Below are 27,831 nucleotides of genomic sequence, written 5' to 3' on the forward strand. Positions count from 1 at the left end.
TCCAGTCACCCGAAGACCTTCTGGTGGGTGCGGGTGTGCTGCTCTCCTCCTGATTAATTACCACTGAGGCGGGACACTTTGAGGACTCACCGCAACTATTTACTGACGGTTTCTTTTCTGCTGGAGAAGCCGTCTCACTTCCCATCCTAAATGGTCTACCTCCAGCCTCTCACTCCCTCCCCCCACCACTTGTCACACGGAAGATCGGCTCAGAGTGGCACCCTGGGGCGTGGGGACCAAGATGTGCAGGTGCTCGCGCTCTCTCGCGCGCTCTCTCTCGCTCGCTCGCTCTCTCTCTCGCTCTCGCTCTCTCTCTTTGCCCCCTCTCCGTCCCTCCTCCCACTTCTCTCTCCACTGGGGACGTCGTAGGGCTCGCGCCCCGCACGAGGCGTGCCAGAGGGGCGGGGCGGTAGGGGACTGGAACGCCAGAATGAAGAATTGTGACTCTGAAAGAGACCGGCGCCAGATTGCCCCCTGCCGGCTCGGAGGTCCAATCACAAGGCTCTGCCGGCCCGTTGCCCTTGGCAACACCGCGCGCGCCCCGCCCTTTTCCCGCCCTCCACTTAGAGTTCGGGCCTGGCCGCCTGCCTGTCACCCTCAGGTCTGACCAATCCCATTAAAGAGAGGGCGGGCCTCTTGGGCCTCGTTCCAGCCCCATCGCTGCCCTCCCTGGTCAGGACCCCGCCTTTTAGGCGCACACCTCCCGCCCTTCGGGCTGCCCTCGCCGCGGGTTGGCTAGTGCCCTGTTCGTCAGCTGGGCGTAAGCTAATGGCGGCGCGCGAAGGGCCCATCGGGGCGGGGCCAGGGGCGGTGACGCACGGCGCGGTGACGCAGCGCGACGGCGGCGGTGGCGGCGGCGGTGGTCGTTGAGGGAGGAGGGAGGGGAGCTTGCGGGCCAGAGAGGGGGCGACGGCAGCGGCGGCGGTGGTCTAAGGAAAACCGGGCGGCGGAGGCGGCGGCGGCGGCAGAGGCCGAGGCCGAGGCCGAGGAGGTGAGTCTCGGGCCCGGGCCTGACGAGCGCGGGGCGGTGGCGGGTCGGGGCGCGCGGCGCTCCCCCTCGGGGCGACCCAGGCCGCGCGGGCGGCCCCGCCCCCTCTTGGGACCCCGAGCCGCGGGCGGCGACGGGCGCGAGCGCGGGCCTCGGGGGGCCCAGGTCCCCTCGGGGAGCTTCCTTCCGAAACGTCCCCACGCCCTCGCGGTCGTCGAGGGGCCGGGCTGGGGAGCTCCCTCCAGACGCCGCGTCCCTCTGCCCGGGAAGCCCCCTCGGCCCGTCCGAAGGGCCTCCCCCGCAGCCGCCCTCCCCTTCCAACCGCCGTCTCTGGGGACCTCCGTGTGACCGCCCTCCCCACCCCAGCCTTGCCCACTGCCCTCCACCCTGTGGCCCCCAGCCTCCTGTAGCGAAAAAAATATCCCGTAGAGGCCACTCCTCCCACGTTTTCTTCTAGATTCTCCCCCCCCCCAAAAAAAGAAGAATTTACCAATCTCGTGCAGAGACCCTCTGGTGTCCTCCCAGACCCCGAGCATTCCAGAACCACCAACCCATCCACTTGGCCCAGCGTCTCCCCCAGACTTGTCCCCTCACCTATTCCAAGATTTTTTTTCTCCTTCCTTTCTACCCACCTCCATTTCCAGAAATCATCTTTGCCATTTGCACCCATGTCCCCCCTTCCCCAGATCTCTCCGAGTGAACCTCAAACATCTTCGAATAGTTCCAAAAGACCTTTCTGGGAGACCCCAGGTGCCCCCTGGATCTACAGACTCACCCGAGGCCTTGCACCTGTATTGTAGCTGTCTCCCAGATACTTCTCCTGACCCTACCACTGTTCACCCCTCTTCCCAAAGCACTCCTAGAGATCTTATTTCCCCCACAGCTTCCCATCCTGCAATGCTTTACAGGTCTATCTCATGTACCCCAATCTTCCCCTGAGACCTCTTCTCTAAAAATCTCCTTTGGAAATTGTCTGAAATCTCCAGAGAACTCTTCTTCCACATTCCAAAAAACCTTTTCCAAAGCCCCTTTTACAAGATTTCAGTTCTTTTCCAGTAACCTGTTCCACCATGTGTAAGGAACCCCAAATATTCTAACCTCTCTTACATTCTCTAGAATTCTTCTTAGGTGACCTGCAAGTACCCCTATGGCTTGGTTTTGGTGAGCTTTCTGAAGATCATCTTTTTGATCCTCATGAGACCCCCCCCACAACATGCAACTTGCAGGAACCCCCCTATATCAGAGACCCCAGGAGCCCCCTCAGGCTTTCCTGAGATGAAAGTTTCTTCCAGAGACCCTCTAGAGCTACCTTTCTCTCATAGCTCCCCCATGGAAGACCCCACACATGTACTTCATCTTCCCTCAAAATAACTCAAAGCTTCTTCACATAGAATCCCAGAGTGGACCCTGACACTCTCCACTGCCAGGAGTGCCCCACCATGTACCCTTTTGGAGACTACTCAGAAGTTCTTCCTCATCAGAGATCTCTGAGGAAATTTTTTGGAAGAAGATTCCTCTTGTCACCCCACAGGACACACATTCCCAGACACGCTTTAGGTCATGTTCTCCAAAACTTCCCTGCATCAGGAATGTACAACACTTCCTGAGACTTCCTCAGAACTGTGTTTCTCCCTCCTTCTGACATCCCAGAGAAACCTTATTCTCCTTTGGAATTAATTCAGACCATTCTGGGCTCTGAGCCCCCCTTTATCTCTTCAGAAGCCCAACTTTCACCAGACTTCTGCCCCTAGTCTTTCTGTCTTCCTTTTAAAGATCTCTCTATCTCTCCTTCCCCCTCTCTTCCTTTCCTTCTTCTCCCCTTCCCTCCTTCCCACTCCCTTCATTCTCCTGGTCTCTCATATCTCATACACTGAAAATTCTAGTGCTCAGAGAACTTTCTCAGACTATTTCTCTTAGGCCCTGCCCTCTGAGACCTCTCCTTCACTTCAGAGATGAAAAGACCCTTAACACCCTCCTTAGATACTTCTTTAGGACTTTCCCCATTTTGCTTTCTTCCTTTCACCTTTGAGGGCCTCTTCTCTAAAGCAGCCCTTTGCCTATATCAGTGGTCCTCAAAGTATGGTCCCTGGACCAGTAGCAGCATTTGCAAGAAATGCACATTCTTACCTCCTACCCAGACCTACTGAATTGGAAACCTGGGAGCAGGGCCCAACAATCTGGGTTTATAGCAAACCCTCCTGATGGTTCTGAAGCATATTCAAGTTTGAGAACACTGCCCTCTAGGAGGATTCCCCTCACCCCACAGCAGGTTCTCAGAGGATGCTTCAAGGTATGCCTCTTAAGCCCTGCTGCCCAGGCCCATTTTCTGGGGGTAGAGGGGTCTTTTTGTGAAGTCCTCATCCTCCTGGGAGCCTCCTTACCCTCCTGGAAGGGTCTTGACTTCTTCACTAGATTTCCCCACTCTGAGTAATTACTTTAGAGTCTGCCTTTGAATGGTTCCTTTTTAGATCTTCCTTAGTGGTTTTCCTCCTAGCCTCTCCTACAGCCCCCAGCTTCTGCTTGAGATTTTTACCTCCTAGCACACATGGGTCCCTCTCTTCTCATCTATCCCTCTTTACACAGGCAAGGCACCCTTAGGTCTTTCATTCTGTATCTTAACTGTCAAGTGTTCTCCATTGTATTTGATGGAGCACCATTCACCTTCTCCCTGTGTCCACTCACTCTTGCTAGCCTGGTAGCTCTGGGAGCACAGGGCTGGATCTTGTTCCTCTGAGAATCTCAGACCTCACTCCCCATTCAAGTTCAGGGCATTCCCATTCAAATTCTCTCTTCATCTGGCCTCCCTTCCCCACCTGCTTCTCCATATGGGACTTTCCTGTGCTGTTTCCTGGTTTGAGATACCCCAAGTTCTGTTTCTGGTGACCTGCTTTACCCTGTCTTGGTTGGCTTTCAGCCTCCCTTAGCCTCTGTTAGTTTGGAGCCAAGAGGAGGGAGATGAGGCCCATAGCCCTGCCTTCAGTGAGCTCCCAGGCCAGAAGAAGGCTTGAGCAGATACCCAGGGAGGAGCATGAGCTACAGATTCTGCACTGTGGGAATCCAGCAGTGAGAGGGGAAAGACTTTCTGGAAAAGGTAGTATTTTGTCTGGGATGAGGGTGGGGGGGATCTCCAGGAGTTGGAACCACCCAGGCAGAGGAAACAGCTTAAACAGTGGGTCATATACACAGAAGCGCAGCCTCTTTATCTCTCACATTCATAGGAACCCTCCCTGAGAGAGTAGCTCAAGTACCATTATTACATATGTTGAAACAAGGACAGATGGGATTAAGAGAATATCTGTGGGCCCTGGCCAGCCCAAGATGGCAGTGCCTTGGGTCAGAGCTGGACGTTCTCTTCAGATAGGGTTGGTGGGTACAGTGGCATTGTGGTAAGTCATTAGATATGCAGCCATCATCCCTCATCATCCCTTCCCAGGAACAACTCATTTACCTGCTCTAGTCCTTCCTTTCCACAGTTAAAAAGTGAAGGGGGTACTACACTGGTTGCTCATGCCTCTAATCCTAGTGGGCACACACACAGAGAAGGTGGTTACATCCTCCTTTATGCAGCTGTTATGAGAACTAAATAAATTCATACATGTAAAGCACTAAGAACAGTGTCTTACACGTAAGTGCTAAGTGTTACAGAAAGTGGCTCATATGAGCTGGGTATCTAAAAATGAAAGTGATAGAACCTTACCTCAAAGTAATTTAAAAAGGGGGTTTTGATCCCTGGCACTGCAAATGGAGGAGGGGGACAGGAGGATTAGTTGGCTCGTGTTACTGAAAAGTCCAGAGCTAAACTAGCTTCAGACTGAGCTGCGTCCAGAAGTTCAAGTTATATATTCTGTCTTTTCATTTCTGCACTGAGTTAACATCACCCTTGACAGGTTTCTGCTTTTTGGGGACAGGTTGCCCTTGGTACCTCCTAGTTTAAATCCCGCCTCATCCTCCTCAGCAGGTTCAGTGGGATGAGAGCTCTTTCTTGAGGGTCCCCATGAGTACAAGACATGATGACAGAAGTTCCTTGGACATGTTTTTGGTTTTGTGCTCTAGAACTGAGTCTTTTGCTTTCTGAGCCAAATAGGACCTTACTTACCTGTCATTGATGGTAGTTTCTCTCTCCTCACTGTCCTCCACCCCATTCTCTGTGATTATTTGGACCCAGAGAAATTGTATGGCTAGTCTGACCCAACTCAACATTCTTTGGGGATCTCATGGGGAGAGGCAGAAATGTGATGGGTGGCCTGGTGTGGTGGTAGCCTCAAGTGTGGAATCTAGGAGTCCTTCACCTTGGCTTTGGGTTTTCAGGGCTTAGCCTCTGTAAGAGAGCTGCTTAGATTTTTGTGAAGGGAGTTGTTTTGGTGTAACCTTGTCAAATAGGCCAGTGGAGGGCAGGTTACAGAGCCACAGTGTGTCACAGATGTCTCTAGCCTGCACTCATTCATTTAGCAATCTGCGGAAACACCGTTCCAGGTCCAGGAGAACACAATTAAGGCCTGAGACTGATGGCTGAGAGAGTATGCAATTCACAAAAGAAATACGAATTTGACACTGGTGGCTCACACCTGTAATCCTAGCTGCTCAGGAGGCCGAGATCATGATTCAAAGCCAGCCTGAGCAAGAAAGTCCAAGATACTCTTCAATTAATTACCAAAAAAAGTCCACAAATGGAACTGTGCTCAAGTGGTAGCGTAGAGCACTAGACTTGAGCAGAGAAGCTCAGGGACAGCGTCCAAGACTGAATTCAAGCCCCAGAACTGGCACACACACTAATGCCATGCAACAAGGAAGGAAAGGGAAGGGAAGGGAGAAGCAATGTGAACATTAAGGGAATAAAACTGTAGATGTAAGAGGGGGTAGTTTGGCCACTGTGAACAGAATGATCATAAATGGCCACCTTGAGGTGATAGCAATTGAGCCTGATAAACTGGAAAGATAACAGGTACCAGTTGTGGGGAGCTCAGGGAGTGGGACCATCTAAATTAAGTGCTATGTATATGGAAGGGGCTGTTACACTGGGAAATTTGTCACAGCTATTTCTTGAGAATCTGTGAATGTGCCAGTTGCTGTACCAGAAGGTGGGAATACAAGGTGAGGAATACAACCATAGCTTTCCCTTCTCTGTGGCTCCCACAGTCTCGTGGCTTGGGAAAAGGTACAGCCTTTGAAGAAACACCTCTTGATGATTTCAAAGACTTAGATGATATCAAAGACTTTTCCTACTGGAGAGCTGAAGAAGATTGGGTTGCATATGATCCCAAATTCATTGAGAAGCCATGAGAAGGTGGTTTTTGTTTGTTTGTTTTGTTTTGTTTTTAAATCAAGTCAGTGATATGACTTAGTTTATAAAGTTCCAGTTGGTTTCCAATCTGAGGAAAATACAGGAGCAAGCATGAAAACAGGGAGGCAAGATAGGAGCAATGCACTGGTCCACAGTGCTGAGAGAAATGATGTATTTGGGGTTTAGAAAAGCTAGGACTTGAGGGATTGGAGAAAAGAATCCAGAGTGATGCTTGTGGCTGTCATTGTCTCTCACAACTCTTGAGAGTGAGGATGGGTAAGCCTCTTCACTGCAGGGCAGGGCAGAATCACTTGCCTCACATACATACATAGGTGCAACCTTCCAGTCTTAATTCCAGAGCCACTTGAATTTTAGGAAAGATAACTTGTTTAACTGACATTAAAGAAAAGGAATATTAACGTCTGATCATGACATATTCCTATAATCCCAATTTAGAGATTGAGGCAAGGTTTGAAACCAGTCTAGACTACATAATGAGACCTGTCTCAGAACAACAAATAAAAACTTAAAAACCCTGATGATTGCATCTTCAGGAAAAGGAATCAAAGATGACAAAACCTTGGAGTTATCCACAGAGAGGTGTAGTGTAATATCTAGGAGTTGAGGCCCTCACTAAGTGAGAGAAAGGGAGCAGGGAAAGGTCAACAGATTTAGGAATCCTCTCCCCTGGGGGGCGGAGCCCCACCTGGCTCCTCCCCTCTTTCCCCTCCCCAGGATGCTCTTCAGGGCTGGGAATGTGGCTTAGCGCTAGTGTGTTTGCCTAGCATGCATGAAGCCCTGGGTTCAATTCCTCGGTACCACATACACAGAAAAAGCCGGAAATGGCACTGTGACTCAAGTGGTAGAGAGCTAGTCTTGAGCAAAAGGAACTCAGGGACAGTGCTCAGGCCCTAAGTTCAAGCCCCAGGACTGACAGAAAAAGAAGGCTCTTCACTGAGGTGCAGAGTTTCTGAAATGATGGTTCTTATGAGAAGCATAAGAAGGGGCTCTTTTGGCTTCTGACATTCTTTAAGGCCAGAATAGTGAGTTGGCCTTAAGGTAACTACCTTGTTCATGATATGTGTGTTCTTCAGCCATGGGGGTTGGGGGAGGTGAGAAGAGCCAAGAATAAGTAGGAATGCTTATTTACCTAGAGGTGTTGGCACTAGAGGATGTACCTAGGCCCAACTTTGTAGGCCTTAAGGAAATAGCAGCAATTTTGTTACCAGCATGCAAGATCTCTGAAGGCAGAATCTCTGAAGATCTCTGAAGCAAGTGGCTTATCTTCTCTGTGCCTCAGTTTTTCCATCTGTCAAGTGAGGCAGTTCATAGAGCATATATTGATTACATATTCATGTATTGCTGTACATGTGCCTGGGTTTGCATGCATGCATATGCGGTGCTCAGGATTGAACCCAGAGCCTTCACACTGAGTTCTGCCACTGAGCTGTACTCTTAACCATATGTACCTTTTCAAAATAGGAGCTTTTGTGTTAAAAACAAGTTTTGCTTGGCATACACAATGTGTGTGTGCCCGCATGCATGCACGCACACACACGCACCTGGGTGCTGGTACTGGGGCTTGAACTCAGTGCCTAGCTTTATTGCTCAAGGCTGGCACTCTATCCCTTGAATTACAGCTCCACTTCTGGCTTTTTGCTAGTTAATTAAGGGTAAGAATTCCACTCTCTTTTCTGCTGACTTGGCTCCAAACCACAAGCATTCTAAGATCTCAGCCTCCTGGGTAGCTAGGATTACAAGTGTGAGCCACGATCTACCTCATACCAAGGGTTGTTTATTTGTTTGTTTTGGTTATGGGGCCTGGACACTGTCCCTGAGTTTTTTGCCGAAGGCTAGTGCTCTATCACTTTGAGCCACAGCTGCATTTCCAGTTTTCTGCCAGGCCTCCTGAGTAGCTAGGATTACTGGTGGGAACCACTGGTTCATGCTAGGTATTTTTGTTTTGTTTTGGTTTTTTGCCAGTCCTGGGGCTTGAACTCAGGGCCTGAGCACTGTCCCTGGCTTTTTGCTCAAGGCTAGCACTCTACCACTTGAGCTACAGTGCCCCTTCCAACTTTTTCTATATATGTGGTGCTGAGGAATCGAACCCAGGGCTTCAGGTAAAGGAGGCAAGCACTTTACCACTAGGCCATATTCCCAACCCCTAGGTATTTTTATATATACAATGTTTCCTTCAATTTGTAGAGCAACTTTACTGAAAAGAAACTGAGTTACTTATCAAAGATCAACATAGCAAGTAAGTATCAGCAGTCATGGTATAATGTTTTGTGTACAAGTGATCAAGTAGTAAAAAAAGCAACTGCAGTTGGCCCAAGTCAGGAAGGAGTGCTTTGGTCTGTACTTCTCGAAAGTGTGGGGCAGCTCAGTGGAGGCAGCTATTGAATCCAGGTTTTCAAGTGATGTGGACAGGTCTCCATTTTCTCCCTCTTCTCTTGATGTGGTTTGTGTGTGGGCTTCCTTTTTTTTTTTTTTTTTGCCAGTCCTGGGGCTTGAACTCAGGGCCTGAGCACTGTCCCTGAGCATCTTTTTGCTCGAGACTAGCACTCTACCTCTTGAGCCACAGTGCCACACCTGGCTTTTTCTGTATATATGGTGCTGAGGAATTGAACCCAGGGCTTCATGCATGCTTGGCAAGCACTCTTACCATGAAGCCATATTCCCAGTCCCCATGGGTTTTCTTTGGAAGCAGGCTTCTTCCACGAGGTAGTAGAGGTGCCATCTAGTAATCCAGACCTTCTTTTCCTGGGTAATTTTAGCAGACGTCCAAGAAGGACTCTCCTTCTGGAGCCCTGAAAGGTAGCCGGTTCTCTAAGGGGAACTCAAGGTGCTCAGACCATGTCTGTTTGGCAGGTGAACTCATCACAGGAAGATGCTATCACAGGAGGTGTCTTGGAACAGTCAGTGCTGATGTCTTAGTCTCATGTTGTAGTCGAGTACCTGGGTAGAGGGGCTAGGGGCCTCTGGTTCTTAGATGGAAAGAAGTCACATTGTCTCCATCCAGACCCAACACTCCTATCCTGAAGATATAGGGATCACTTTCCTTAGGGATGAGGTTTTTAACAGTGTAGTCTTAAACTAGATTCCCTAAAGCCCCTGGTGTTTACTCTGGCCTGTCAGATCCCTCCTCCTTCATTGTGTCTTCTGCCAGGCATGTTCCCTGGGCAGAGGGGTGGCTTCCCAGAGGCTCTGGGAAGGAGAGTTAGCAGACTTCTTATCTTTTCCCAGTTTGTGGCCATCTATTCCAGGGACCACAGGCCATGCATTTTGCTTGTGCTGTGCCATAGTTCGTTCACACTTGCTGTTTTCATGTATATTTGTTTGAAACATTTAAAAATGGAGATTTTTGAGGTTGGAGGCATAGCTCAAGTGGTAGAGTGCCAGCCAGATTTCTAGCTCCTTATTTGAAAAAAAACCAAGACTATGTAATACTAGACCTCTCTTCTCACAGGGCAGCAGGTGATTAGAACTGAACAGTGAGTCTGTGTAGTCCTGCAACTCGCTGTTGTCCCTACTGGCTTGCTTTGTTCAAGGTCTGGCCTAGTGAGCATCATGGAGATCCTCATTCTGTCCCAAAGCTTTGCTGGGAGAATTTGGATTAGTATGTTGTCAGCAGCTTGTTTGGGGAGTACAGTTTTGTTGTTCTTTCTCAGGAAAGGCATTTATGGTCAAGAGTGTCCAGCTCTAGGCCAGGCGCCAGTGGCTCATAACTGTAATTCTAGCCCCTCAGGACGCTGGGACCTGAGGAGTGTGGTTCAAAGCCAGCCCAGGCAGGGAAGTCCATGAGATTCTTTATCTCCAGGTAACCACCAGAAAACTGGAAGTGGTGCTGTGGCTTAAAGTGGTAGAGCACTAGCCTTGAGCAGCCAGGTCCTTTTCTGGACAGATCCACAAAGTGCAGGAACTGAGAGGGGATTTTCTTCAAGCCTGCAAATTACCACTCCTCTTCCCTACACCTAGGCAGTAATTGACTACTAATCACACTGTGCTTTCTCTGCCACAAAATAAAATGCAGCCTTGTTATTTTACTTTATTTTTTGCCAGTCCTAGGGCTTGAACTCAAGACCTCTCTTGTTTGGCTTTTTCTGCCAAGACTGGCACTCTACCCTTGAAGCACACCTCCACTTCTGGCTTTTTGCTGGTTAATTGGAGATAAGAAACTCACAGACTTTTCTGTTAGGGCTGGCTTGGAACCATGAACCTCACTCAGATCTCAGCCTCTTGAGTAGTTAGGATTACAGCATGGGGCACCAACTCAGCTAAAGTAGGACATTTAATTCAAATGATTCTTTATTCAGTACTGGTGTTTGAACTCAGGGTCTTCTGCAGGCTAGGCAGACTCTCTACTCTCACCTCCATTGGGAGTATGTCAGTCATGAAGGCCAATCACACCTTTTCTCTGGATCTTGTAGTGAGAGGGAAGTCTGGTTTGCTTTCTCCCAGGAGCTTTGCTCTGCAGAACAGGTACCCAGAGACAGTACTCCACAGGCGTCCACACCTACCTCACTGACACAGCTTCAGCTGCTTTATTCACTCTGATCCCTTTTCTTTTCTAGGAGCCTGGAGAGGTGTGGCTGGACCAAGACCTCCCCAGATGTGAGCACGTCCCCTCCTCCCCTCACCACCTGTTGCCAACACGCCAGGGAACGTCCTCAAGCCCTGGCCCTCAGGGGAAAGATAACAAGAGCCCAGAGCCGAGACCATGTGACGGCGCTGGCCCTTGCCACCGCCGTCACCCGCCCCCTGGCCCCAGGCCCGGCACCATGATGTTCCGAGACCAGGTGGGCATCCTCGCTGGCTGGTTCAAGGGCTGGAATGAATGTGAGCAGACAGTGGCCCTGCTGTCCCTGCTGAAGCGAGTCACCCGTACCCAAGCCCGCTTCCTGCAGCTCTGCCTGGAGCACTCGCTCGCGGACTGCAGTGACATCCACCTGCTGGAGTCAGAGGCCAACAGTGCTGGTGAGTCTCTACCCCAAGGTGGAGCCAGGGACAGGAAGCACACCGGGAACAGGGCCAGACACCTGCTTAATGGTGCTAGGCAATGGGGATTCTGGGTAAGGACAGTACAAACTAGAAACTAAACTTCCTGTAACAGAAGAAGGGATCCAAGATGGTGGCCGTGTGGGCAGCTGAAAAGGAACACACTGAAGTCAGAGGGAATTTTAGAACTCCCCAAGTTTCTATCATAATGCACTGGTCTTTACCCCCAAAGGCGGGAGCAGAGGAAGGGTAAGTTTAGGTGTGGTCTTTCTTTCTTTCTTTGTTTCTTTTTTTTCAGTTGGTTGTGGGGCTTGAACTCAGGGCCTTGGTGCTGTCCCCAAAGCTAGCCCTCTACCACTTTGAGCCATAGTATCACTTCCAGTTTTCTGGTGATTCATTGGAGATAAGAGTCTCATGGGGACTCTTTCAGACTGGGCTGGCTTCAAACCGTGATCCTCAGATCTCAGCCTCTGAAGGAACTGGGATTACAGGTGTGAGCCACCAGCACTAGCGTAGATATAGTGCTTCATGTCAGGTTTTTTTGTTTTTGTTTTTATTTTTGTTCATGGGGCTTGAACTCTGGGCTTGGGTGCTGTCCCTGAGCCCTTCAGCTCAAGGCTAGTGCTCTACCACTTTGAGTCATAGCACAAATTCCTCATGTTCTTGAGCAGCTAGCTCGGTGGAGGTGGTTTCGGAATGTTGGCAGGCCAGGATTCTCTGGAGCTTGTCCCTAGAGCTCACTCAGAGATGGCCTTCCACCACAGACTCCTTGTAGAGTTTCTGCAAATTAGTCACCCTCTCTTTCCCACCTTCTCCTTCACCATAATAGTTTGCATGGCATCTCTACCAGCCAAGTGCTCTTTACTTCTATTTATTAACTTTGAAAGCAGTGCTGTTTGGTGGCTCTGGATTCAGTTTGTTTAGGTTGGAATCACAGTTTCATTTAATCATGGAACCCAGTGTTTTGACCTATCTGTGCCACAATTTTCTCCTCTCACACCAAGGGTGATGACCATACCGACCTTTCAGGGTACCTATGAGAAGTCAGCAAGTTAGCTCACAGAGCTTAGAGCAGGCCTGCCAAGTAGGAGACACTCGGCAACTGGCAGTGGCTTGTGTGGCAGTCCTCACCACTACCCTGAGAGTCTGGTACCCTTATTATCCCCCCTTTTATAGCTGAAGGAAGCCAGCATGGGCTGCTAGCATTGTGATTTGGGGAGCCACAGAGCTACCTGGCCTCCCTACTCTCCCCCCAGGCCCCATCCATCCATCTTAGCATCCCCATCCATCTTAGCAGCAGTCACCTTTATTTTTTAGGTACATGGCACACAGAAGCACCACGGTTCTAATGGCGGGGTGATTGATTATTCAAACCAGAAATCACCCAGACCTGCCAGTCTCCCTCAGCTCCAGCACCAAAGGCTGGAATGCTGTTGGCAATGGGCTCTGCTCCCAGTGCCCAGTGTTACCCTCCCCTCCGCTCCATCCTGAATAGATAGTAGGTAACCTAGTGGAAAGCCCACCTTCTTCTCCCTCTCCTGAAAGCTGCATACTCACCCCATTAGAGACCCCACTCGTTACTCTAGTTGTGACTTTGATGGGCCTGCCAGTGCTTGTGTAGGCCGCCCCATTTAAGGACTGAAACCCTCTCTAGCTTTTCAGACCCTTTCAAAACAGGAAGCCTGGGGCTGGGAATATGGCCTAGTGGCAAGAGTGCTTGCCTCGTATACATGAGGCCCTGGGTTCGATTCCTCAGCACCACATATACAGAAAATGGCCAGAAGTGGCGCTGTGGCTCAAGTGGCAGAGTGCTAGCCTTGAGCAAAAAAGAAGCCAGGGACAGTGCTCAGGCCCTGAGTTCAAGGCCTAGGACTGGCAAAAAAAAAAAAAAACAAATCAAAACAGGAAGCCTGAGCAGAAAGGTCCATCCTCGATGTTTTTCTTGAGCATATCTCCATGTCCAGTTCTCTGCTTCCCTTTGACGTCTTCTCCATAGATAGAGCAGGGAGCACAAAGAAATTGACTAATCCTCACTTCATATCACAGTCCCAGAGGCTTTCTGTAAAAATCCGTAAGATCTAGGTTCTATCCTAGATGCTTAAAACCCCTGGATGGGGCTAGGAATATGGCCTAGTGGTAGAGTGCTTGCCTAGCACACATGAAGCCCTGAGTTCGATTCCTGAGCACCACATACACAGAAAAGCAGAGAAGTGGAGCCGTGGCTCAAGGGGTAGAGTGCCAGCCTTGAGCAAAAAGAAGCCAGGGACAGTGCTCAGGCCCTGGGTCCCAAGCCCTAGGACTGGCAAAACAAAACAAAAACCTCGATGGCTCTGTGTGTGCCCAGTGGAGAACCCCTTGTCTGAGGCTGGGGCTGCTTCTGGTTGAGCCCAGGAGGGTGGCAAGGGTACTGGAAGTGACCAGCTGGAAGAGGAGATTGGGGGAGGGGGGTTGGTCACAGCCTGAGCTGTTCTTTCCTCTCAGGCATTTGGGAGAGAGGAGGGAGGTTTCCTAGTTTCATGGAAGCAGAGCCTGAGACAACCTCCAGAAACAAATGTAATAGCCTAGTTCCAGAACACTCTGAGGAGAAGCCCCAGGGTGAACCTCCTTCCAGTGTCATCTTCATGCTGTTTGGGACCAGAAGGTGTTCCTCTGGATGGGAGGCAGGGAGGAGATGGGGGCCAGGGGATCTGAGTTCCTCTCCCTCCCTCCCTGGACCACATTTCCTGCATTTCTTCCCACTGCCTGCCTTCTGAGTCAGTCTCCATATCTGGCAGGCTTAAGCCCCTCCCTCTCTGGCTCCCTGAATCTGGGTGGGGAAACTGAGGTCAAGAGGGGGCCATGGCAAGTGAGTCACTAGAGCTTACCCATCATGTCTCCACCCTCTATTTTCAGGCTATACTGACATAGTTCATCAAACAAAAATGTGAGCCCCTGGTGCTCCCCCTTGTCTGTGTGAGCTGGGCTGAGGCAGAGAAGGGCATGTCTGGAGCCAAATCCCAGCCCCTAGCTGGTGCCAGAGGCCAACATGATGGTTGCCCCAGCCCAGCACATAAAAATGGGTTTGCTCTTATGACAGTCTTGGAGATATATTTGGCTCCTGTGATTTGCCAGGACCCAGGGTCATGACCTACTTAGTTCTGTTCACCTGGCCAGCCCTGCCCTGTGGCCTTTGCCAATAAGAGCACTCATAAATAGGATTCCAGGTTGCAGCCTGGTAAGAAGCAGCCATTGATGTCACTGCATTACCCCCTACCCACTCCCCACCTACCTCCAGAATTTCCTCACTGCTTCTTCTGCCTCTGGAGCTCAAGATATGTCTGCTTTTGGTAAATAACTGCATGGAATTCCCACCCATGTGACGGTCCTCATGGGGAGCCAGCCCCAGATGTGCTCTCAGTACTTCTCCAGCTCTGAAACAACCTGGCTCTGTGTCTCCAGCTGAAGCCCCAGCAGCAATAATATCCTGAGCGCCTGCACATGCCAGATGCTCTCCATGAAATGACCTTGTGACCTAAGGGTCTTTACTTACTGCTATGGCACAGAAGTCACCCAGGCTTGGAGAGTTTATAGACCTGATCCACAGTTGCATGGGCCAGTAGTAGAGGCTGACTTTTGAACGTGTGCTTTTACTCACTGTGCTCTGCTAGGACCTCAGGCAGGGTGACTCCAAGGCTGGGGATCCTAGCAAGGGCAGGTTATCCACACACCTCCTGGGCCATGTCTGTGTTCAGTTGTGCAGGTATTCATTTGGCCCCAGCTGGGCTAAGCTTCTGGGCCAGACTTTGCAGCTTTGGGCAGGACACTAAAAGTTCCATTGCACCTGTCATCTGCAGCCCCAGCTGAGCTCACCCCAAGGGGCCGGAGGCTGTGCAGATTCCCTGGACCATTTCCAGTGCTCATTGATGCTTCCCAGTCATGGGCGGCCTGTCCTTCCCATCACCGCCATCACTCACACATGAACACATCTCCCCAGGGTTAGCCTCCATGCGACCAAGACCATGGCCTCCTTTCTGGACACTAGAACAAGGTCCTTCATTGAGCTCAACCCTTGAGGCTGTTCTGTCACGTCCCCTGGCAGTACCAGAAGAGAAGCTGCATCCCTTACTCCTGGGGTCCTGGCAGTACTGTGGGGGTGGGGGAGGGCCTAGACAAGGCCTCTTTCTCTCCCTGATGCCTCTGGCTACCCTGCAAGGCCTGAACAACAGCGATAGAGAACATCAGGGTAGGAGGGTAGGAACGAAGGGGCAGGCTGACTGCTGGAGGAGAGTAGAGAAAAATACATCATTGAGCCATAGTGTGATGCCCACTAAGGGCAGAGGCAGTCAGATGATGGATTTTGTTTTTGTTTAATGTGTAGGGTCCTGGAGCTTGAACTCAGAGACTAGGCACTGTCCCTGAGCTTTTGTGCTCAAGGCTAACACTCTACCACTTGAGTCACAGCCCTACTGCTGGCTTTTTGGTGCTTAATTGGAGATGAGAGTCTCCAGATTTTTCTGCCCAGGCTGCCTTCCAACATTTATCCTCAGATCTCAGCCTCCTGAGTAGCTAGGATTACAGATGTGAGCCACCAGCACCCAGCTTCAGATGATGTCGTATGTGCATCAACAACCTAAGTCTCAACAGCCTCCTATAATCCTTTGTTTACAGAGGAAGGTACTGCTCTGGCAACTGCTTGCAAGCCAGGGCCCAAGACCTTCACTCTGTCCCTAATTTTATTTGCTATATTGCTTGCTTTCTTGTCTTTAGGGACTGAAAGCTCAGGGACTGAGGGAAGGGGATGCGAGAGAATTCCTTCTGTGACCCACTGAGAGATGGAGGGAGACTTCCTGACTTAAAGAAGGGCTAGTCCACTTTGGAAAGGTCACTCCTTAAATGTGGAAATGGCCTGAGGGACAGCTTGTGGTCATGGGGAGCTGGCTCAAATAAAGACAGGTACCACCTCCATGCTGTGAGTGACAGAGAGTGAAGGGGACCTGGAAAGCCAGCTGGGGGAGTGGGAAGAAAGAAAGGTTATAGTGAAAGTTTCTCCTAATTGTGGAAGTATATGACCTGGGCTTAACCTGTCACTAGATTTTTCTCTTTACCTTCCCAAATCTTGTTTGTCTGCAAGCTGAGAATAAATCAGTTCAGGTGAGGGAAAGCAGACATGTTCTTCATGTGTCCAGCACATAGCAGATGCTCTGTAAAGACTGGTTGGTGCATGGTTAGTGTGAAATCCAGGCCACAGGCTTCTAAGGGCACAGATGGGCTTTCTTCAAGTCTCTCTGCAAGTGGACAGCAGTCTATCCTGGAATCTGAAGACCCAGGGAACTTAACTTGAAAGCTAAGTTGGTTAATGCCCTAACTCAGCCTCTGTGTCCTAGGCTGGTGGGTAAAGTGCATTAACCAAGACTAGAAAGATCAGCTGGCATTTGCTGAGTGCTGACTTAATGCCATGATCTTCACATAACTCCCAGCCACCTGCTGGGTATGGTTGGCTCTGGGTTCCTCTTCACAGAGGTAGGGAGACGGGTTAAAAAGCAACAGCAGGCATTTATTCAATGTATGCTAAATGTCAGGTCACTCTCCGTTCTTTATTAGCTCATTGAATCTCAGAGCAACACTGTGAACTGGGTACTATAATTATCTTTCCAACTTTGTAGGAAAAGAAATCATGGTTTGATGGAGTTCAAGTTGACTTAGCCCAAGGTTTAGCTAGTAGGTGGAGGGGTCTAGATCATCTGATTCCAGAGCCCCAGCTTCTCACCCTGTGTCCTGTGTAGCCTTCCCCAGTCAGGAAAAAGGATGTTTGGTGGTGAAAGGTATAGAGTCCATAAGGACAAGGGATACAACAAAACAGGCCTGGGAGTAACAGGAGGAGCCTAGGTTCCAGCATGGCATATTTGGGGGCTCACTGCTGATGTTTGAGAACAAGAATTTCAGGACCAGGAGAAATTAGAAGCAGGATTGAATGTTTGATCTCAGCTATATGAGGGACAAGATCAAGGTTGAGGAACTGAGAAAGGAGAGGAGCTTGGATCTGAGGGGGCAGACCCTGCTTGTGCTGCTGGTGGTGTCCACTCAGGCACTCCTGACGGCCTGTCTTTTCCTGCTGCAGCCATCGTCAGCCAGTGGCAGCAGGAGTCCAAAGAGAAGGTGGTGTCTCTCCTGCTCTCCCACCTGCCTCTGCTTCAGCCTGGCAACACGGAGGCCAAGTCAGAGTACATGCGGCTGCTGCAGAAAGTGCTGGCCTACTCCATCGAGAGCAATGTCTTCATCGAGGAGAGCCGCCAGCTGCTCTCCTATGCCCTCATCCACCCGGCCACCACACTGGAGGACCGCAACGCACTGGCCCTCTGGCTGAGCCACCTGGAAGAGCGGCTGGCTAGTGGCTTCCGCCCCCGACCAGAGCCCACATACCACTCACGTCAGGGCTCAGATGAATGGGGGGGACCTGCAGAGCTGGGCCCAGGAGAGGTAGGGCCAGGTTGGCAGGACAAGCCACCTCGGGAAAATGGACACGTACCTTTCCACCCATCCAGTTCCGTGCCGCCAGCCATCAACAGTATTGGGAGCAGCGCCAACACAGGTGAGAAGAGGGTATTCCAGAAAGTGGCCAATTTTCTGGGATCTTCAGTGGCATCTTCACCTCTGTGGCTTTGAGCAAGTCCCCTAACCTCTCTGAGCCTCAATTTGATGAGTAAGGCAAAGGTTGAATATGATCTGCATAGACATTTTATTGAACCTATGCTGTAGGTTTTTTTGGGGGAATAAGTTTTGGGGCTTAACTCAAGGCTTAGGCACTGTCTCTGAGCTCAAGGCTAGTGCTCTACCACTTTGAGCCACAGCACCACTTCCGATTTTCTGGTGGTTCGTTGGAGATAAGAGTCTTCTGGACTTTCCTACCAGGGCCAGCTTTGAACCGTGTTTCTCAGATCTCAGCCTCCTGAGTAGCTAGCCACAAGCACCTGGCTGTGGTTTTTGTTTTTGCCAGTCCTGGGGCTTGAACTCAGGGCCTGAGCACTGTCCCTGGCTTTTTTTTGCTCAAGGCTAGCACTCTACCACTCAAGCCACAGTGCCACTTCTAGCTTTTTCTATATATGTGGTGCTGAGGAATCGAACCCAGGGCTTCATGTATGCAAGGCAAGTACTCTACCACTAGGCCATATTCCCAGCCCCTTACCACTTTTTGTTTTGTTTTTGACAGTACCAGGCTTTTTTTTTTCCTGAATAATTATTATCAAAGTGATGTACAGAGGGGTTACAGTTTCATATGTAAGGCAGCGGGTACATTTCTTGTTCAACTTGTTACCTCCCTCATCCCCCCCTTCCCCCACCTCCCTTTCCCTCTCCCCTCCACAGTACCAGGCTTTGAACTAAGACCCTTGCACTCATTTGGCTGGCACATTTGAACCACACCACTACACCTTCTTGGGCTCCAGGCTCAGGGTCCCTGAAGATTTTTTTATTCTTATTTTTCTTTTTAGCACAACTGGGAGTTAAACCCAGGGCTTCACACATGCTAGGCAAGCATTCTGCCACTGAACTATATGCCCTAGATGCCCAACAGCTTTAAGGACTAAGCTTGAACAATGTTGGATCAGGGTTTGGGCCAAAAGAGAGGAAGGAATTAGACATCCACACAGAAGGCAGAGTATGAGCATGACCGACCTGGGGTGACAGAGTAGTGGGAGTCAGTGTGCCACAGTGGAACTCACCTTTACCAGATGCTCTCTGCTCTGCTAAGGGCTGCATGTGAAAATGCTGGTAGAAGGTCCCCAGAGCACTTGGCTCCAACCGAGGCAGCAGACACAGAATTTGAACTAAGGTCTTACAGCCTAAGTGTGTGTGCACACGCACACCAAGGGGACTGAAGGATAGATTAAAGCTTTTGGATTTTAAGCAGTTGCAGGAAACAGGAAACCATTAAAATATTTGTGAGTGGGAAGCCAGGATTGGTCTGGGAGGGCAGGCGGGGTGGGTTTGGGGTGCTGCCAAGGACAGGGAGGTTTCTTGGAGAGTGGAGGCCCTGGATCTCTAGTCGGCATTCCTGGTCTTTGAATCCTCTGCCGTGGCCAGCCTCCACACCAATACACGGCCAAGCAGGCTCCTCAGGAACTTCACGATCCTTCCAATCCCAGCCCTTTCCTGCCTTCAGTGTCTCCTGTCCCTTCTTGGCTGAGAAAGGGAGGAAGGAAGGGGCCAGAGGCACAAAGGCTTGCATTGAGGGTTCTCCTGCCCTGTAGACCAGAGTGTGCATCTTCCTCCAGGAGTCCCAAGTGGGGCAGAAATCAGGGCGGTAGGAGGAGGGGGCCTGAAGGAGCCTTGAATAGAGCACCCTCGAGGGTCGGGGCAGGGGCTGCGGCTGGCCCCACTGGGCGGCCTCATGCATTAGCCTCTCCCTTGGGTGAATTCCTGGCTAGGAGCATGAGGCTGATGACAGAAGGTGCTTTGGGGTCGGCACCAGGCTGGCCTCCTTCCTGGGCAGGGTGTCAGTGGACCACTGGCAGGAACCCCAGTCTTCCCGTCAGAACAAGGCTGGTGGTCTCTGTTTGCTGCTCCCTGTGGGAACTGGGGCACAAAACTTCAGCTTCCTGAGCCTGGCTGTCCTCGCCTACCCAGGCTTTTGGCCTTGTTTCCTTTTTTTCTCTAGGCTGCCTAGAGGTACTTCTGGGTTCTAAACTGCCTGGTTTGCCAAACTGCCTGCCCTCTTAGTGCCCTTTTGTCCTGTATGAGACTTGGGAGGCTCCTGTGCCTTGAGCCCTGGGCCTGATCTTGGCTGCAGAAATGATTGGGTTGGTGGCCATCCTGCACAAATCCACAGTGCAGTGCAGAGGCTAGAGAGTGCTAAGGGCTGCAGGCTCTGGGCTTATGGCAGCTGTGGAGAAGACTTGAGGCAGTGCAGCAGGGTAGCGAGGATAGAGGGGACAAGAGAGCTACAGGCCAGAGAGAGTAGGCCATGGGAAGATCTAGGCGCTCGCAGGAGCCTGCCTTGTCTTGGGAATAGTTAAAAATCAGGTTAGAGGCCTCTGCTTCCTCGAAATGGGATAGCCAGCCAGGTGTGGGGAGCTCATGCCTGTAACCCCAGATGCTCAGGAGGCTGATATCTGAGGATTGCAATTCAAAGTCAGCTCAGGCAGGAAAATAATAATAATTTTTAAAAATGGGATAACTCGAGGGTCTGAAATGTCCTGTGGAGGAGGGTCTCATGGGTAAGCCAGTCGGCTTCAGGGAGGCCAATGGCAGGGATGTTGAAAAAACAGTCCACACACCTCATTTCTCTACAGGTGCTTAGGGCAAAACAGCTTTGTGGCCAAGACCCACTGTGGTCACTAAGAATACATTGGCATCTAAGACAGGACAGGTTCCTTGCTTCACAAAAATCTTGTAGCAAATAAACAAGAGACTAATTTCAGGTTGTCAGAGGATCTTTGAGGAAGCTGAGAGCACTTGTGATTGAGGTTGGAGCAATGACCCGAGATTGAAGGTTCAGTGTACCCCCAGGAGGGAGGGGACCTTTGAGATGAGACCTGAGGGGACCAACTGCTAGGATTAGAAGAAGCAAGCGGGTTAGGGCTGATGGTGTGACACAGTGGTGGAGTGCTTGCCTGGCACATAGTGTAAAGCCCAGGCTCCATCACTAGCACTGCAGGGGAGGGCCATGGAGGGGCAGAAGGGAAGGAGGAAGGCAGACAGGCAGACTAGCTTGAGAATTCCAGGAGCAAAATTGGGGCTCAGGAGAAGTGAGGGCTTCAAAGGCCCAGATGGGCCAAGAGCCTGGGCTATGGAGAATGAGAGATCTGGTGAATTGGAGACCAGGAGTAGAAAAGATTTTGTTTGCAGCATGAAGGAAGCCCCTGGGAACTGAGCAGGGCTATTGAGATTTGTGCTTTACAAGGTACAGCACGGTGGCTCTGAAGACCAGGACTGTAGGAGGCAGGAAGGCAGGAGGACATTGAGGAGGCTGTGACCATCATGCCAGCCAGGCTTACTGAGGCTTAAGCAGAGGCTTGCCTGCTGCTGGGTTAGGGGAGAGAATGAGCAGTGTCTGAGAGGCAATGCCCCTTGGGCCTCAGTATCTCTTCCTGGGGGATTGTGGGCCTGGTGGAGATGATCTCTTGTTTAGATCCCCAAGCCTGACCTCCTTCTCCCTCTCTGGACAGGTCTCTCCTGCCAAATCCACCCCAGCCCGCTGAAGCGCTCCATGTCACTCATCCCTACAAGCCCCCAGGCCCCTGGTGAGTGGCCGAGTCCGGAGGAGCTTGGGGCCCGGGCTGCTTTCTCCACGCCCGACCACGCCCCCCTCTCGCCCCAGAGCAGCGTGGCCTCCTCTGGCAGTGAGCAGACAGAGGAGCAGGGCTCTAGTCGGAACACTTTCCAAGAGGATGGCAGCGGCATGAAAGGTATACCTGGAGCTCTTGAGGACAGGAAGCCGTCATTGCTGCCCCCATTCCCCTCGCCCCGGGAAAGGTCTGAGAGGAGTGGATGGTTTCTGCCCTTTGTGCTCAAGACAGAGCAGAGACTCACACCCACCCTCCCAAGAAGCCAAGTGCCCCAGAATATGTCACAGCAACGAGCAAAGCCTCCTGGGGCCCTAGCGGGGCTTCCTGCCAGAGTGGCTAGGACCCAGTGAGCCCTTTCCGTTTTCTGAACTTTTTAAGGCTCCCTGTGGCCCATGTTTACCTGCTCCCTTCTCCCTACCTTCCCTCTGGTCACCAGGCTCAAGGTCCTGACTGCATGTCCTCCGTTTCCACAGATGTGCCCTCATGGCTCAAGAGCCTTCGCTTGCACAAGTATGCAGCCCTGTTCTCTCAGATGAGCTACGAGGAGATGATGACCTTGACCGAGCAGCACCTGGAGTCGCAGGTGACGCCAGGGGACTGGTGGGAGGTGTTGGTGCCGGCACCATTTAGTACTGCCCTGTAGCCCAGGCCACCCCGGAGAAGGCACCTATCTCCCTGTCTCTGTCCTTCCCACAGAATGTCACCAAAGGGGCCCGTCACAAGATAGCTCTAAGCATCCAGAAGCTTCGTGAGAGGCAGAGTGTCCTCAAGTCCCTGGAGAAGGTAAGGACGTGATTCTCTGTCCCTTTAGGTTGGCCTGGCTGTCAACTACCAGGGCCAGCTCTTGGGTCCCCTCACTCCTCAGGTCTGACCTCCAATGGCCACAGCCATGGGCAATCAGGCACCAGAGACCACGTTGGCATCAAAGGCCTCACATTCCACAGCCTCTCTGAGTGGTGTCATGTGTGCTCTTTAACTTTTCTGACTGGTCTGTCTTTCTGGTAGGGGAGTCGGTCCCTCCTCATCTCGTTCGTGTGTGTGTGTGTGTGTGTGTGTGTGTGTGTCTTTTTCCATTGTTGCCCTCTGGCTTTTCCTCCCTGGCCTTTGGTGTGTGGTGGATCTGATTCTTCCTCGTGGGAACCTGAGACCCCCACCTTCCAGGTTCCACAGTCCTCTGCCTTAGAGGGGAAGAGCTAGCAGTCCCCATGCTGTCCAATCCCCACACCCTGTGTGACCTACCACCTGAGGGGCGTGCCTCTGACCCTGCTGTGCCCTCTGCACACAGGATGTGCTGGAAGGTGGGAACCTACGGAGCGCTCTGCAGGAGCTGCAGCAGATCATCATCACCCCCATCAAGGCCTACAGCATCCTACAGGCCACTGTGGCCACCGCTGCCACCACCCCTACTGCCAAGGATGGGGGCCACGGAGACCCACTGCTGCCAGGGGTTGAGCCTCCTCTTGCCCACACCGGCACAGACAAGGGCACTGAGGCCAAGGACCTGCCAGCTGCGGACAGCTACCCCCCTCCACCAGCTCCAGCTCCCACCGATGGCAGTGAGCCAGCCCCTGCTCCTGTCGCCGACGGGGACATCCCCAGCCAGTTTACACGGGTGATGGGCAAAGGTAAGAGCAACCAGGCATGAGGATGAAACCCACGTTAGATGGTGGGAGCAGCTGGGACATACCTGAGCCTGCTGGCTAGTAGGTGAGCCACTGCCAGCACCTCGCTGAGACTCTGACCACACATCCCCTGTCCTTTCCCTGTCCCCCAGTGTGCACCCAGCTGTTGGTGTCCCGACCAGATGAGGAAAACATCACCAGTTACCTCCAGCTCATCGAAAAGTGCCTGACTCATGAGGTAAGTCCTTCACAGAGCTACTGAACAGGGAAGAGGCCTGCTCACCCCACTGAGGCTGTGCATGGCCTGTCCCGTCCCACCTTATCTCACTGTGGACTTCCAAGGCTGCTTCTCAGAGCCCTCATTCACGCCTGCGTGCCATCCCCACATTTGGACAGGTTCCTGGAGACACCTCACCCACAGCGCCTGTGGGCTCAGGACACCTGTGCCGCCTGCCCTAATCCTCTCAGAGGAGACGGGAGGCTGGCCTTGCCCAGTTCCCTTGCATGAGACTCTCTAGTCAGCATTGCTAGGCACTGAGTGGAAGGCAGGGGGAAAGGAAGCACCTCGTTGCTCCTTCCTTGTCCTCCCCTATTCTAGGCTTTCACAGAGACGCAGAAGAAACGGCTGCTGTCCTGGAAGCAGCAAGTGCTGAAGCTCCTGCGAACGTTCCCGCGCAAGGCCGCCTTGGACATGCAGAACTACCGGCAGCAGAAGGGGTAGGGGTTGGGGCTGGCCTATTCCCGCCCACCCCACCCCCCCAGTCCTCTGCTTGCCAGCAGGTTGCTTAGAAAGCTTATGGTGTTTGGGGCTGGGATCCCTACTGGGGTACTCCTGCAGTGACTTCCTCCTTAGGAACAAAGCAGGGTCAAGGATCAGGATAGAAGTGGGGCGCCTGTGTTCCATCCCCAGCACCTGTAGAGACACTGTCTCCCCATCTTGGGGGGGGGCTCTTGAAGCCCCTTCTTGTGCCAGACTAGTCACACAGTCTGTCCGTCCATGTCCCCCTCTCCCCCCAGTCAGCTGTTGAGGGGACACAGTCCCCATCCCCACCCCCATGCAGATGTGTGACATTCAGAACACCTGTGTCCTGCCCTCCCGCTGGGTGGTGAGGGAGGGAGTGCACGTGGGCCTGTGTACCTAAGCTAACTGCCCTGCTTTCTGCTCTCTCCAGCTGGGCGTTCGGCTCCAACTCGCTCCCCATAGCTGGCTCTGTGGGGATGGGGGTGGCCCGACGTACCCAGCGGCAGTTCCCCATGCCTCCTCGCGCCCTCCCGCCTGGCAGGATGGGCCTTCTGAGCCCCTCGGGCATTGGGGGCGTCTCCCCTCGACATGCCCTCACCAGCCCCAGCCTCGGGGGCCAGGGCCGACAGGTGAGCCAGCTGGAGGCAGGCACCCTGGCACTCCTTGGAGAGGGGGTGCTGTGTCTCTGCCCTGGTCCCCAGAGAGGGGAGGGTGCTCATGTTCAGCTCTGGTACTTCTGGGCCTCTTCCCCACTCACCCCTTTTCTCTTCCCATGGACCCTGCAGAACCTGTGGTTTGCCAACCCTGGAGGCAGCAACAGCATGCCCAGCCAGAGCCGCAGCTCTGTGCAGCGCACCCACTCACTCCCGGTCCACTCATCACCCCAGGCCATCCTCATGTTCCCTCCAGGTGAGGTCCCCCACCCCGGGCGCCGCTGCTTTGCTCCCACTCCCTGCATCCTGGGAGTGTTTTCTTCATCCTTTCTAGGCTGCCCTCTCTCATCCCCTCATCCCCTGTACCTGCCCCCACCCCCTACAGAGTTTTGTATGCATAGCCTCTTGCTGTCGCCATCTAAGAGCATTCAGTTCTATTTGGAAGGGCTTGAGGGATGAGAGGTCAAGAGCTGGAGGTTGCCTAGAGGAGAGTCCTACCTGCCTGTCTGCTGTCATGGAACCCTGTGGCTCTACCTCCCTGTCTGCTCAGTGCTGCTCTGGGGGTTGGAGGTGGAGGCTCTTTTGTCTCCTCCCAGAGACCAGCCTGGGACTCAGAGGTCAGGGGAGGGCTGAATGGGCATAGGGCAGATGAGAGATGCGCCAGCCAAGGGTCCTGGGTCCCTGCCTCTCCGGAGGACAGAGCTTGCCGCCTCTTCCCCATTTGCACACGGCTGGCCTGCCCTGGCCCCCCTCTCCCTCCGCCATGGGTTTCCGAATGTATGAGGTCTTTAGGAGTTCTTCCCCATGAGGCATCATCCAGACCAGGGTTGCCGCAGATGCTCTTCTCATCTCCCAGGTGTTAGTCTCACATGTTTCAGGAGAGACAGGTTCTGCCAGGACCTGAACTTAGGACTCGGTGCCTGGTGGGTGGTGAGAGGACACAGGAGACGGGGAGCTGGGTCTCCTATGCCCAGCTTAAAAGCAGCTCAGAGAAGTGGGAGCTGGAGATGGGGAGCACCAAGGTGGTCAGGTCTGCCAGATGCCCAAATAGGAAGGAGGTCCTTGGGCTAAGGGGCTTGAGGATAGGACCTGGGGCCGCTGAGCCTGCCTGCACCACATCCTGTCTTGAGCAGCAAGTGCAAGTGGGCATAGGAAGACTTTATTTTAGCTCTCGGCCTAGGCAGAAAGAGGAAGTCAGCCTCAGAGAGCACCTTGCTGCCTTGTGTCCATGTGCAAAACAGCCACTGCTCGTGGGCATCCAGGAAAGCTCCCTCCCTCCTCTTCCTGTCCTCCATCTACAGCTCTATTGCCCCCAGGCCTCCACCCCCCTGCCCCCACCCCCAAGTCACTGCCTCTGTCCTTGCTCATCCTTCACCACCCTGTTCTCTCTCCCAGACTGCCCAGTCCCTGGGCCTGACCTGGAGATCAATCCCACCCTGGAGTCTCTGTGTCTGAGCATGACAGAACACGCCTTGGGTGGTGAGCATTTCCTCTTTCCCTGACCCAGTGCCCACCCACCCTGCGCGTCCACCTCTGAACCAAGCAATGCAAGGTTCTGAGGGGCCCAAGGGGAGGCCAGACTCCAGGGAGGGCCGCCGGGGTGACAGGTGACATGAGTGCCTTCCTCCGGCCTCTCGCCAGCGCCTGATCTGCCTCCCTTCCTCCCTTTCTCACCACAGATGGGACAGACAAAACCTCCACCATCTGACAGGACCCTCAGCCCAGCGCACCCATAGGCTCCCTGGGCGGCGGGCGGGGCCAACCCCCAGCCGCCTCCTGGGCAGGGAGAGGGTGGGCTGGCTCAGCTACTCGTTCTAATATTTTTCTACTCTCACCCTCTTAACTTTTGTTTAACATTGGCACACGCCTTGCTCACTCCCAGGCCCGTTGAGAGACTTTGCTGAGGCCGGGGAACAGAGGGGGTGGCCAGGATAGAGGGGGCAAGGACCAGCCAGACTGCCTGCCCCTCCCCTTCCCTCTCCTTCCCTCCCTTCCCTCCTGCATTCCATCCTGCCCAGCCCCACCCCTGCCTCCTCCAGACTGCCGAGTGCTGCCCCTGCAGTGGGGCAGGCTCCCTGATGAGACTGACTGCCACCTTGTGGATCTGCTCGGAACCTCACCATGGGGGAGGGCGAGCCAGCCAGGAAGTCACTAGAGGAGCTGGGGAGAAAAGGAGGGCCAGGAGTAGAGTCTCTCTCTCCTCCCCAATGCCTTCCCCTCCGACATTCCCCCCAGGACAGGAGCCGCCTTCTCACCTCTCACCGTGTTTGTCAGAGGTTCTCTACAATTAATTTCTTAGGCCTATTTAAGATGCATATTTATATAGTTCTTAATGGTTTTTCTCTCTGATCATTCCCTATCATTTTTAGAATCCCCAGGCCTCTCTCTGAGCCAAGACAGTGGCAGGGGGAGCCTGAACTTTAAGGGGAGAGGGCAGCGCCCCCTCCTCTGGACCCCCTCGCCCTCCTTACTCCCCAGCCCTGGCTCCCAGATGCGGAGGATGAAGGTGGGCAGCCAGGCAGCGGGGAGGCTGGAAGTCTGTTGCCTTAATGTCCCCTTCCCCCACCAACATGCTGTCTCCGCTCCTGGGTCTGGTGGCATAGGACTTGGAGGTCAGGAACACAGGAAAGGGGATTGTTTTTCTGTTTGTTTTTCTCCCTGTCCCCCTTTCTTTCAGCCTCCCCCCCCCCCATTGTCATGACCTCATGTAAGCGGAACACTATATCCAAACCCAGAGGTGCATCCCAGCTGAGTCACACAGACCCTCCAGTCCCAGCTCCTGAGGAGGGCTTGTGCTGGGGCCCAGGTGGAGGGAGGGGGGTGGGGGTTCAGACAGTGGGGAAGCCAAGTCCCCCTATTTTAACCTCCTCTCCCCTCTCAACCCACCCCCACTCACTGGGACATTCTCAAGCTTTTCACACCGAAAAGGAAAAAAATGTTATTTTTAGATACATTTTATGAATAACTTTTGTTATGAATATGGCTGGTAACCATTGTGTATGTTATTAAAGATACAAAATGTTGGGGAAAAAAAAAACCAAAAAAAAAAAAAAAGAACTAACAAAAAAAACCCCACCACCCTCCCTGCACTATCAGCCCATCCCCAGCCCTCCCTGCCCCGGCCCTCCTGTTCTGTGGACCGCTTGTCCACTGAGCCTAGGGAGGGGGGAAGAAGCCAGGGGGATAGGGTGGCCCTGGGGACCCTCCTCTGGTTCCCACCTCCTCTCCCAGTGCCGGGCTGGGCGGGGTGTCAGGTGTATTTATGTACCTCTTGCACACTCATCA

The 27,831-nt window shown here is 52.7% G+C and overlaps 1 protein-coding gene across 1 annotated transcript; it reads left to right on the forward strand.

Moving 5' to 3' along the window:
- Nucleotides 1-876: 876 nt before the first annotated feature.
- Samd4b (sterile alpha motif domain containing 4B) lies at nt 877-27,580 on the forward strand. Its single transcript, XM_048368614.1, has 13 exons — nt 877-991; nt 10,844-11,246; nt 17,365-17,835; nt 21,410-21,649; nt 22,003-22,112; nt 22,226-22,312; nt 22,815-23,154; nt 23,304-23,389; nt 23,750-23,868; nt 24,324-24,522; nt 24,679-24,802; nt 25,942-26,025; nt 26,226-27,580. Exons 2-13 carry the CDS (start codon nt 11,051-11,053, stop codon nt 26,252-26,254), a joined length of 2,085 nt encoding a protein of 694 aa, XP_048224571.1. The 5' UTR covers nt 877-991; nt 10,844-11,050; the 3' UTR covers nt 26,255-27,580.
- Nucleotides 27,581-27,831: the final 251 nt, after the last annotated feature.

This window comes from Perognathus longimembris, chromosome 20 (assembly GCF_023159225.1).
Source record: "Perognathus longimembris pacificus isolate PPM17 chromosome 20, ASM2315922v1, whole genome shotgun sequence".
NCBI classification, from domain to species: Eukaryota; Metazoa; Chordata; class Mammalia; order Rodentia; family Heteromyidae; genus Perognathus; species Perognathus longimembris.

Excerpts from the sequence above, each read along its gene's own strand:
- Samd4b (XM_048368614.1), top strand. The coding sequence starts at position 11,051 with ATGATGTTCCGAGACCAGGTGGGCATCCTCGCTGGCTGGTTCAAGGGC. Across the intron at positions 22,113-22,225 it reads AGCAGCACCTGGAGTCGCAG|AATGTCACCAAAGGGGCCCG; the intron begins GTGACGCCAGGG and ends TCCTTCCCACAG. Across the intron at positions 24,523-24,678 it reads TCGGGGGCCAGGGCCGACAG|AACCTGTGGTTTGCCAACCC; the intron begins GTGAGCCAGCTG and ends TGGACCCTGCAG.